General features: G+C 51.8%; 1 protein-coding gene across 1 annotated transcript; it reads right to left on the bottom strand.

Annotated features, from left to right (window-relative positions):
- Positions 1–1,092: 1,092 nt before the first annotated feature.
- On the bottom strand, positions 1,093–2,800 carry LOC106588120 (regulator of G-protein signaling 9-binding protein). Its single transcript, XM_014176797.3, has one exon. The coding sequence runs from the start codon at positions 2,616–2,618 to the stop codon at positions 1,878–1,880; it is 741 nt and encodes a 246-aa protein (XP_014032272.2). The 5' UTR covers positions 2,619–2,800; the 3' UTR covers positions 1,093–1,877.
- Between the last annotated feature and the right edge of the window lie 8,841 nt (positions 2,801–11,641).

Genomic DNA, 11,641 nt, shown 5'->3' with positions numbered 1-11,641 from the left:
GGGTAAAATCAATGTGTTTCCTACCTGTGAATTTGATGGAAAATCAGCTCTTTCAACATAGCTAGCTAACAATGCTAGCACGCTAGTTAGCTAGTGTGTTTTGATTTGAATACGCCACCATATTTTTGTTTTTTATGGTCTCCTGACCCCTGAGGAGGACTGCAATGGATGGCGAGCTGGCAGGGATGAATTCATTGCTCAGTCTGACGATTCCTCTGAAGATTTGTGCGGGCTGACATTACTGAGTTAGTGGGAACGTAGCAATGAACTTGATCTTGTACAAGGCAGTCAAGACAGCGGGGACTGCGAGGCGCCGACGGGACGCCTTGAATGGAGAGGGAACAGTCCTACCTGCCTGCCACTGGACCTACTCATCTACCTCGTTAACGAAACCCTCCCTCTGCTCCAGCTATGAGGACCTGCTCATCTACCCCCCTGTTAACAAAACCCTCCCTCTGCTCTAGCTATGAGGACCTGTTCATCTACCCCCTGTTAACAAAACCCTCCCTCTGCTCCAGCTATGAGGAGGACCTGCTCATCTACCCCCCTGTTAACAAAACCCTCCCTCTGCTCCAGCTATGAGGAGGACCTGCTCATCTACCCCCCTGTTAACAAAACCCTCCCTCTGCTCCAGCTATGAGGAGGACCTGCTCATCTACCCCCCTGTTAACAAAACCCTCCCTCTGCTCCAGCTATGAGGAGGACCTGCTCATCTACCCCCAAAACCCTCCCTCTGCTCCAGCTATGAGGAGGACCTGCTCATCTACCCCCCTGTTAACAAAACCCTCCCTCTGCTCCAGCTATGAGGAGGACCTGCTCATCTACCCCCTGTTAACAAAACCCTCCCTCTGCTCCAGCTATAAGGAGGACCTGCTCATCTACCCCCAAAACCCTCCCTCTGCTCCAGCTATGAGGAGGACCTAACACCCAAAACGTCCAACTGTAGCTGACAGCTGTGGTAGTCCAGATCTCTGTTATCTGCTATAAGGGCGATATATTTTATTTGATGTTTGTTTCGGTTTTGTTTTCAAGCACTTTGAGATTATTTTTTTGTTGTAATGAAAAGCACTATAGAAGCTGAATAAATTATTATTGTTTATTATTATTATTATTATTGTGAGGCTGAGATAAAATGTTGCAGCGACTCTGGTCTAAAGTAGAGGACTATAAGGGGAATAACCCCCTTGCAGTGGCTCTGGTCTAAAGTAGAGGACTATAAGGGGAATAACCCCCTTGCAGTGGCTCTGGTCTAAAGTAGAGGACTATAAGGGGAATAACCCCCTTGCAGTGGCTCTGGTCTAAAGTAGAGGACTATAAGGGGAATAACACCTTGCAGTGGCTCTGGTCTAAAGTAGAGGACTATAAGGGGAATAACCCCCTTGCAGTGGCTCTGGTCTAAAGTAGAGGACTATAAGGGGAATAACGACTTGCAGTGGCTCTGGTCTAAAGTAGAGGACTATAAGGGGAATAACCCCCTTGCAGTGGCTCTGGTCTAAAGTAGAGGACTATAAGGGGAATAACGACTTGCAGTGGCTCTGGTCTAAAGTAGAGGACTATATGGGGAATAACCCCCTTGCAGTGACTCTGGTCTAAAGTAGATGACTATAAGGGGAATAACCCCCTTGCAGTGACTCTGGACTAAAGTAGAGGACTATAAGGGGAATCGGTGCCATTTTGGTGTACCAGTTTTCAGCACCTGGACAACTCCTCGATGTCTCAGGGGCGCTAGTCTCTTTCTCGTCAACGATTAGAGCCGTTTCTCCGGGCATATAACCTGCCTAGTGTCCATCCCGGGCTGTATCTGTCTCTGAGCTACGCCCCGCTGTTTATATGTGAAGTATTCCCAGGCAGGCTGAAAACGTTCAATACTAAGTATCCTATCCGCCGATTACGAAGTATCCTAGGACCCCGGCGATCACAACAATAGCAATGAATATCAACCCGGCGATGCATGTGATCATTCCGTTATTGTCACCCCCTTCATTTATCTCGTCTTTGGGCTCCTCATCGCAGATGGATATGACACCCACGGAGGAATTCCCGACACTCAGGGTGGATTTGAGCTCGGCGCCGGCTTCCTGCTTGGCCTCCACGGCCCACGGTGCCACCTGCACCTTCATCTCCATCTCTTCCATCATCTGACCCACCTGGGTGATCTCGGCTTGGAGCTCCTTCAAGTCGGCAGTGTCGATGTTGCTGTCCGCGTCGTATTTCATGTTCTGACAAGACATGGCCCTGGCGGCCACCGTGGTGGTGCTGCCAGTCATACCCGTCTGGATGAGGTGTCTGGTGGGCACCTTGAGGGGAAACTCCTGCCCTATCTCCAAGCTTCGCTTCATGTCCACTTCCAGTAGCTCCATGCTGCTGGTGAACAACACCCATAGCCTCTCATACTCAGCACGGTCGTCCTTGCTGATGGTCTTGTCTTTGAGCAACTCGGTTAGTTTATGCCGGTTGGCCACAGCGAGCTCCTGAGCTTTCTTCCGGGTCTTTTTAAGTTCCTCGCGTAGGTTCTGAGAATCCGATGTGCTGCCCAACGCGATGACCAGGTGCCTGTAGCACGCTGTGACTTTGTTCAAAGCATCCAGCATAGTTTTACACTCATCTGTGCCCCCCATGGTTGTTTTAATTTAAAATATAAGCTACATTAAAAATGCATTCAATTAATAAAACATCTAAAAAGCGGTGCGCAACAACAACAACAAAAAAGGGATGGTGATCACGAACCGCCAGACGCACCGTGGTCGGTTGTTGAGCTCGACTCAACTGTCTTTTATAATTATTATTTTAGTTTGGACAAGAAAACTCCATCCATATAAATCCAGTCAAAGCTCTTGTCACAACGAATTCTTCTCTATCCATGTTCCTGTCTGCGAGCAGCAGCAACACAGAGATCCGAGAGGAAAAGCTTAGATATTAACGGACCAGTAAATGGCTTTACCTTCGCTCTTTTTGCATCGGAGATTAGATGGCCGACGGCGTCAGAGAGAGAGAGAGAGAGAGAGAGAGAGCAAAGCCCTTCCCTGCCTGCTGAAAATAGATGTGTATCAAAACATTTCTGTTTTTTTTGTTGTTGTGTGGAATAAGAGTCCAAATACATTAGACTGGTGTATGTACAGATAGGAGATACAGCTACAGGTGTTTCCTATTAAACATCAGAACAACTCCACAATATCCAACTCCTGCGGCGTCAGCTTGCAACAAATAAATAACGAAAAGTCCATTTAATACCGTCGCCGTCTTCTTAGATACACATCTGGATGGTGATTATTATAAAACAAACGCTGTTAATGCTCAGCTCAGCTCACCGTGAGAGACAGACCCGTATCGCTGGACGAACCAAATCAAACTGTGACTAAGTCGATGGTTGGTTGGTTGGTTGGTTGTTTAAGTATCGTGTGGTTTTTTTTCTCCTTCTTCTTCTTCATCTGAACTGGGAGCTGTCCACTTCAGCACGGTGTCTGTCGACGGTGCTGTTTTAAATACCGTAAGCGCCTTGTGTGGTCACATGCACGTATAACAAGACCGGAGCTTTCAGATGTCGGAATTCTGTAACGTTGGAGAGAGTTGAGAAACCTAGAGATCCACTGATTGGTTAGGGAGGACACATCTCCAATAGATACGTTTTGTGATTGGTTAGTTATTCTCACACACACAAACACGCTCAGCCCCCCCTGCCCTAGGCCGCTGTTTGTGGTGTTAGTGGATGCCTTTATTAAAGTGATGCTCACAGATGAATAGACGCTGAGATATATTGACTGTTTCCCAAATGGTGCCCTTTTCCCTATATAGGCCTGGTCTAAAGTAGTGCACTATATATAGGGAATAGGGTGCCATAGGGCTCTGGTCTAAAGTACTGCACTATATATAGGGAACAGGGTGCCATAGGGCTCTGGTCTAAAGTAGTGCACTATATAGGGAATAGGGTGCCATTGGGTCCTGGTAAAAAGTAGTGCACTATTTAGGGAATAGGGTGCCATTGGGTCCTGGACAAAAGTAGTGCACTATTTAGGGAATAGGGTGCCATAGGGCTCTGGTCCAAAGTCGTGCACTATATAGGGAATAGGGTGCCATTGGGTCTGGTCTAAAGAAGTGCACTATATAGGGAATAGAGTGTCATTTGAGACTGTGTGTGTGAGTGTGTGAGAGAGTGTGAGAGAGTGTGTGTGAGTGTGTGAGAGAGTGTGTGTGTGTGTGTATGTGTGTGTGTGTGAGTGTGAGAGAGAATGTGTGTGAGAGAGAGAGAGTGTGTGTGTGTGTGTGTGTGTGTGTGTGTGTGTGTGTGTGTGTGTGTGTGTGTGTGTGTGTGTGTGTGTGTGTGTGTGTGTGTGTGTGTGTGTGTGTGTGTGTGTGTGTGTGTGAGAGTGTGTGTGTGTGTGAGAGTGTGTGTGTGTGAGAGTGTGTGAGAGTGTGTGTGTGTGAGAGAGAGTGTGTGTGTGTGAGAGAGAGTGTGTGTGAGAGAGAGAGAGTGTGCATGTGAATAAGTAGAGTACATGGACGCAAGCTGTATCTGTTATGGATGTGATGTCTGCTGTGTGGAGGTGAGGGGCCTCATATCTGGTCTGTCTGGAGGGTTGACTGGTCTGTCTGGAGGACGGAGGGTTGACTGGTCTGTCTGGAGGATGGAGGGTTGACTGGTCTGTCTGGAGGGTTGACTGGTATGTCTGGAGGGTTGACTGGTCTGTCTGGAGAATGGAGGGTTGACTGGTCTGTCTGGAGGACGGAGGGTTGACTGGTCTGTCTGGAGGATGGAGGGTTAACTGGTCTGTCTGGAGGCTGGAGGGTTGACTGATCTGTCTGGAGGGTGGATGATTGACTGATCTGGCTGGAGGATGGAGGGTTAACTGGTCTGTCTGGAGTTTAGAGGGTTGACTGATCTGTCTGGAGGATGGAGGGTTGACTGATCTGTCTGGAGGGTGGAGGGTTGACTGGTCTGTCTGGAGGGTGGAGGGTTGATTGATCTGTCTGGAGGATGGAGGGTTAACTGGTCTGTCTGGAGGGTTGACTGGTCTGTCTGGAGGGTTGACTGGTCTGTCTGGAGGGTTGACTGATCTGTCTGGAGGGTGGAGGGTTGACTGATCTGTCTGGAGGTTGGAGGGTTGACTGATCTGTCTGGAGGGTGGAGGGTTTACTGATCTGTCTGGAGGGTTGACTGATCTGTCTGGAGGATGGAGGGTTGACTGGTCTGTCTGTAGGGTTGACTGATCTGTCTGGAGGGTTGACTGATTTGTCTGGAGGATGGAGGGTTAACTGGTCTGTCTGGAGGCTGGAGGGTTGACTGATCTGTCTTGAGGGTGGAGGGTTGACTGATCTGTCTGGAGGTTGGAGGGTTGACTGATCTGTCTGGAGGGTGGAGGGTTTACTGGTCTGTCTGGAGGGTTGACTGGTCTGTCTGGAGGATGGAGGCTTGACTGGTCTGTCTGGAGGGTTGACTGGTCTGTCTGGAGGATGGAGGGTTGACTGGTCTATCTGGAGGGTGGAGGGTTGACTGGTCTGTCTGGAGGATGGAGTGTTTACTGGTCTGTCTGGAGGATGGAGGGTTAACTGGTCTGTCTGGAGGATGGAGGGTTGACTGATCTGTCTGGAGGGTTGACTGGTCTGTCTGGAGGGTTGACTGGTCTGCCTGGAGGGTTGACTGGTCTGTCTGGAGGATGGAGGGTTGACTGGTCTGTCTGGAGGGTGGAGGGTCGACTGATCTGTCTGGAGGATGAAGGGTTGACTGATCTGTCTGGAGGGTTGACTGATCTGTCTGGAGGAAGGAGGGTTGACTGGTCTTTCTGGAGGTTTGTCTGATTTGTCTGGAGGATGGAGGGTTAACTGGTCTGTCTGGAGGATGGAGGGTTGACTGATCTCTCTGGAGGGTTGACTGATCTGTCTGGAGGGTTGACTTATCTGTCTGGAGGATGGAGGGTTGACTGATCAGTCTGGAGGGTGGAGGGTTAACTGGTCTGTCTGGAGGCTGGAGGGTTGACTGATCTGTCTGGAGGGTGGAGGGTTGACTGATCTGTCTGGAGGATGGAGGGTTGACTGATATGTCTGGAGGGTTGACTGATCTGTCTGGAGGGTGGAGGGTTGACTGATCTGTCTGGAGTTTGGAGGGTTGACTGATCTGTCTGGAGGGTGGGGGGTTGACTGATCTGTCTGGAGGATGGAGGGTTGACTGATATGTCTGGAGGGTTGACTGATCTGTCTGGAGGGTGGAGGGTTTACTGATCTGTCTGGAGGGTTGACTGATCTGTCTGGAGGATGGAGGGTTGACTGGTCTGTCTGGAGGGTTGACTGATCTGTCTGGAGGGTTGACTGATCTGTCTGGAGGATGGATGGTTGACTGGTCTGTCTGGAGTGTGGAGGGTTTACTGGTCTGTCTGGAGGGTTGACTGGTCTGTCTGGAGGATGGAGGATTGACTGGTCTGTCTGGAGGGTTGACTGGTCTGTCTGGAGGATGGAGGGTTGACTGGTCTATCTGGAGGGTGGAGGGTTGACTGGTCTGTATGGAGGATGGAGGGTTGACTGATCTGTCTGGAGGTTGGAGGTTTGACTGATCTGTCTGGAGGGTGGAGGGTTTACTGGTCTGTCTGGAGGGTTGACTGGTCTGTCTGGAGGATGGAGGGTTGACTGCTCTGTCTGGAGGGTGGAGGGTTGACTGTTCAATCTGGAGGGTGGAGGGTTGACTGGTTGGCTGGAGGATGGAGGGTTTACTGGTCTGTCTGGAGGATGGAGGGTTAACTGCTCTGTCTGGAGGATGGAGGGTTGACTGGTCTGTCGGGAGGGTTGCCTGGTCTGTCTGGAGGATGGAGGGTTGACTGATCTGTCTGGAGGTTGGAGGGTAGACTGATCTGTCTGGAGGGTGGAGGGTTGACTGGTCTGTCTGTAGGGTTGACTGATCTGTCTGGAGGGTTGACTGATTTGTCTGGAGGATGGAGGGTTAACTGGTCTGTCTGGAGGCTGGAGGGTTGACTGATCTGTCTGGAGGGTGGAGGGTTGACTGATCTGTCTGGAGGTTGGAGGGTTGACTGATCTGTCTGGAGGGTTGAGGGTTTACTGGTCTGTCTGGAGGGTTGACTGGTCTGTCTGGAGGATGGAGGCTTGACTGGTCTGTCTGGAGGGTTGACTGGTCTGTCTGGAGGATGGAGGGTTGACTGGTCTATCTGGAGGGTGGACGGTTGACTGGTCTGTCTGGAGGATGAAGGGTTTACTGGTCTGTCTGGAGGGTGGAGGGTTGACTGTTCAATCTGGAGGGTGGAGGGTTTACTGGTCTGTCTGGAGGGTTGACTGGTCTGTCTGGAGGATGGAGGGTTGACTGCTCTGTCTGGAGGGTGGAGGGTTGACTGTTCAATCTGGAGGGTGGAGGGTTGACTGGTCTGTCTGGAGGATGGAGGGTTTACTGGTCTGTCTGGAGGATGGAGGGTTAACTGCTCTGTCTGGAGGATGGAGGGTTGACTGGTCTGTCGGGAGGGTTGCCTGGTCTGTCTGGAGGATGGAGGGTTGACTGATCTGTCTGGAGGTTGGAGGGTTGACTGATCTGTCTGGAGGGTGGAGGGTTGACTGGTCTGTCTGTAGGGTTGACTGATCTGTCTGGAGGGTTGACTGATTTGTCTGGAGGATGGAGGGTTAACTGGTCTGTCTGGAGGCTGGAGGGTTGACTGATCTGTCTGGAGGGTGGAGGGTTGACTGATCTGTCTGGAGGTTGGAGGGTTGACTGATCTGTCTGGAGGGTTGAGGGTTTACTGGTCTGTCTGGAGGGTTGACTGGTCTGTCTGGAGGATGGAGGCTTGACTGGTCTGTCTGGAGGGTTGACTGGTCTGTCTGGAGGATGGAGGGTTGACTGGTCTATCTGGAGGGTGGAGGGTTGACTGGTCTGTCTGGAGGATGAAGGGTTTACTGGTCTGTCTGGAGGATGGAGGGTTTACTGATCTGTCTGGAGGGTTGACTGGTCTGTCTGGAGGGTTGACTGAACTGTCTGGAGGATGGAGGGTTGACTGATATGTCTGGAGGGTTGACTGATCTGTCTGGAGGGTGGAGGGTTGACTGATCTGTCTGGAGGATGGAGTGTTGACTGATATGTCTGGAGGGTTGACTGATCTGTCTGGAGGATGGAGCGTTGACTGGTCTGTCTGGAGGGTTGACTGATTTGTCTGGAGGATGGAGGGTTAACTGGTCTGTCTGGAGGGTTGACTGATCTGTCTGGAGGGTTGACTGATCTGTCTGGAGGATGGAGGGTTGACTGGTCTGTCTGTAGTGTTGACTGATTTGTCTGGAGGGTGGAGGGTTGACTGATCTGTCTGGAGGATGGAGGGTTTACTGATCTGTCTGGAAGGTTGACTGGTCTGTCTGGAGGGTTGACTGGTCTGTCGGGAGGGTTGCCTGGTCTGTCTGGAGGATGGAGGGTTGACTGATCTGTCTGGAGGTTGGAGGGTTGACTGATCTGTCTGGAGGGTGGAGGGTTGACTGGTCTGTCTGTAGGGTTGACTGATCTGTCTGGAGGGTTGACTGATCTGCTGGAGGGTTGACTGATCTGTCTGGAGGATGGAGGGTTGACTGGTCTGTCTGTAGTGTTGACTGATTTGTCTGGAGGGTGGAGGGTTGACTGATCTGTCTGGAGTTTGGAGGGTTGACTGATCTGTCTGCAGGGTGGGGGGTTGACTGATCTGTCTGGAGGATGGAGGGTTGACTGATATGTCTGGAGGGTTGACTGATCTGTCTGGAGGGTGGAGGGTTTACTGATCTGTCTGGAGGGTTGACTGATCTGTCTGGAGGATGGAGGGTTGACTGGTCTGTCTGGAGGGTTGACTGATCTGTCTGGAGGGTTGACTGATCTGTCTGGAGGATGGAGGGTTGACTGGTCTGTCTGGAGTGTGGAGGGTTTACTGGTCTGTCTGGAGGGTTGACTGGTCTGTCTGGAAGATGGAGGATTGACTGGTCTGTCTGGAGGGTTGACTGGTCTGTCTGGAGGATGGAGGGTTGACTGGTCTATCTGGAGGGTGGAGGGTTGACTGGTCTGTATGGAGGATGGAGGGTTGACTGATCTGTCTGGAGGTTGGAGGTTTTACTGATCTGTCTGGAGGGTGGAGGGTTTACTGGTCTGTCTGGAGGGTTGACTGGTCTGTCTGGAGGATGGAGGGTTGACTGCTCTGTCTGGAGGGTGGAGGGTTGACTGTTCAATCTGGAGGGTGGAGGGTTGACTGGTCTGTCTGGAGGATGGAGGGTTTACTGGTCTGTCTGGAGGATGGAGGGTTAACTGCTCTGTCTGGAGGATGGAGGGTTGACTGGTCTGTCGGGAGGGTTGCCTGGTCTGTCTGGAGGATGGAGGGTTGACTGATCTGTCTGGAGGTTGGAGGGTTAACTGATCTGTCTGGAGGGTGGAGGGTTGACTGGTCTGTCTGTAGGGTTGACTGATCTGTCTGGAGGGTTGACTGATTTGTCTGGAGGATGGAGGGTTAACTGGTCTGTCTGGAAGCTGGAGGGTTGACTGATCTGTCTGGAGGGTGGAGGGTTGACTGATCTGTCTGGAGGTTGGAGGGTTGACTGATCTGTCTGGAGGGTTGAGGGTTTACTGGTCTGTCTGGAGGGTTGACTGGTCTGTCTGGAGGATGGAGGCTTGACTGGTCTGTCTGGAGGGTTGACTGGTCTGTCTGGAGGATGGAGGGTTGACTGGTCTATCTGGAGGGTGGAGGGTTGACTGGTATGTCTGGAGGATGAAGGGTTTACTGGTCTGTCTGGAGGGTGGAGGGTTGACTGTTCAATCTGGAGGGTGGAGGGTTTACTGGTCTGTCTGGAGGGTTGACTGGTCTGTCTGGAGGATGGAGGGTTGACTGCTCTGTCTGGAGGGTGGAGGGTTGACTGTTCAATCTGGAGGGTGGAGGGTTGACTGGTCTGTCTGGAGGATGGAGGGTTTACTGGTCTGTCTGGAGGATGGAGGGTTAACTGCTCTGTCTGGAGGATGGAGGGTTGACTGGTCTGTCGGGAGGGTTGCCTGGTCTGTCTGGAGGATGGAGGGTTGACTGATCTGTCTGGAGGTTGGAGGGTTGACTGATCTGTCTGGAGGGTGGAGGGTTGACTGGTCTGTCTGTAGGGTTGACTGATCTGTCTGGAGGGTTGACTGATTTGTCTGGAGGATGGAGGGTTAACTGGTCTGTCTGGAGGCTGGAGGGTTGACTGATCTGTCTGGAGGGTGGAGGGTTGACTGATCTGTCTGGAGGTTGGAGGGTTGACTGATCTGTCTGGAGGGTTGAGGGTTTACTGGTCTGTCTGGAGGGTTGACTGGTCTGTCTGGAGGATGGAGGCTTGACTGGTCTGTCTGGAGGGTTGACTGGTCTGTCTGGAGGATGGAGGCTTGACTGGTCTATCTGGAGGGTGGAGGGTTGACTGGTCTGTCTGGAGGATGGAGGGTTTACTGATCTGTCTGGAGGGTTGACTGGTCTGTCTGGAGGGTTGACTGAACTGTCTGGAGGATGGAGGGTTGACTGATATGTCTGGAGGGTTGACTGATCTGTCTGGAGGGTGGAGGGTTGACTGATCTGTCTGGAGGATGGAGTGTTGACTGATATGTCTGGAGGGTTGACTGATCTGTCTGGAGGATGGAGCGTTGACTGGTGTGTCTGGAGGGTTGACTGATTTGTCTGGAGGATGGAGGGTTAACTGGTCTGTCTGGAGGGTTGACTGGTCTGTCTGGAGGGTTGACTGGTCTGTCTGGAGGACAGAGGGTTGACTGGTCTGTCTGGAGGGTGGAGGGTCGACTGATCTGTCTGGAGGATGAAGGGTTGACTGAGCTGTCTGGAGAGTTGACTGATCTGTCTGGAGGTTTGTCTGATTTGTCTGGAGGATGGAGGGTTAACTGGTCTGTCTGGGGGATGGAGGGTTGACTGAACTCTCTGGAGGGATGACTAATATGTCTGGAGGGTTGACTGATCTGTCTGGAGGATGGAGGGTTGACTGATCTGTCTGGAGGGTGGAGGGTTTACTGATCTGTTTGGAGGGTTGACTGATCTGTCTGGAGGATGGAGGGTTGACTGGTCTGTCTGGAGGCTGGAGGGTTGACTGATCTGTCTGGAGGGTGGAGGGTTGACTGATCTGTCTGGAGGTTGGAGGGTTGACTGATCTGTCTGGAGGGTTGAGGGTTTACTGGTCTGTCTGGTGGGTTGACTGGTCTGTCTGGAGGATGGAGGGTTGACTGGTCTATCTGGAGGGTGGAGGGTTGACTGGTCTGTCTGGAGGATGAAGGGTTTACTGGTCTATCTGGAGGATGGAGGTTTAACTGGTCTGTCTGGAGGATGGAGGGTTTACTGATCTGTCTGGAGGGTTGACTGGTGTGTCTGGAGGGTTGACTGAACTGTCTGGAGGATGGAGGGTTGACTGATATGTCTGGAGGGTTGACTGATCTGTCTGGAGGGTGGAGGGTTGACTGATCTGTCTGGAGGATGGAGTGTTGACTGATATGTCTGGAGGGTTGACTGATCTGTCTGGAGGATGGAGCGTTGACTGGTCTGTCTGGAGGGTTGACTGATTTGTCTGGAGGATGGAGGGTTAACTGGTCTGTCTGGAGGGTTGACTGATCTGTCTGGAGGGTTGACTGATCTGTCTGGAGGATGGAGGGTTGACTGGTCTGTCTGTAGTGTTGACTGATTTGTCTGGAGGGTGGAGG

Source organism: Salmo salar, chromosome 11 (genome assembly GCF_965601325.2).
Source record: "Salmo salar chromosome 11, fSalSal1, whole genome shotgun sequence".
NCBI lineage: Eukaryota > Metazoa > Chordata > Actinopteri > Salmoniformes > Salmonidae > Salmo > Salmo salar.
Note: the sequence above shows the minus strand (reverse complement) of the source record. Positions and strands in the feature narration are given on the sequence as shown.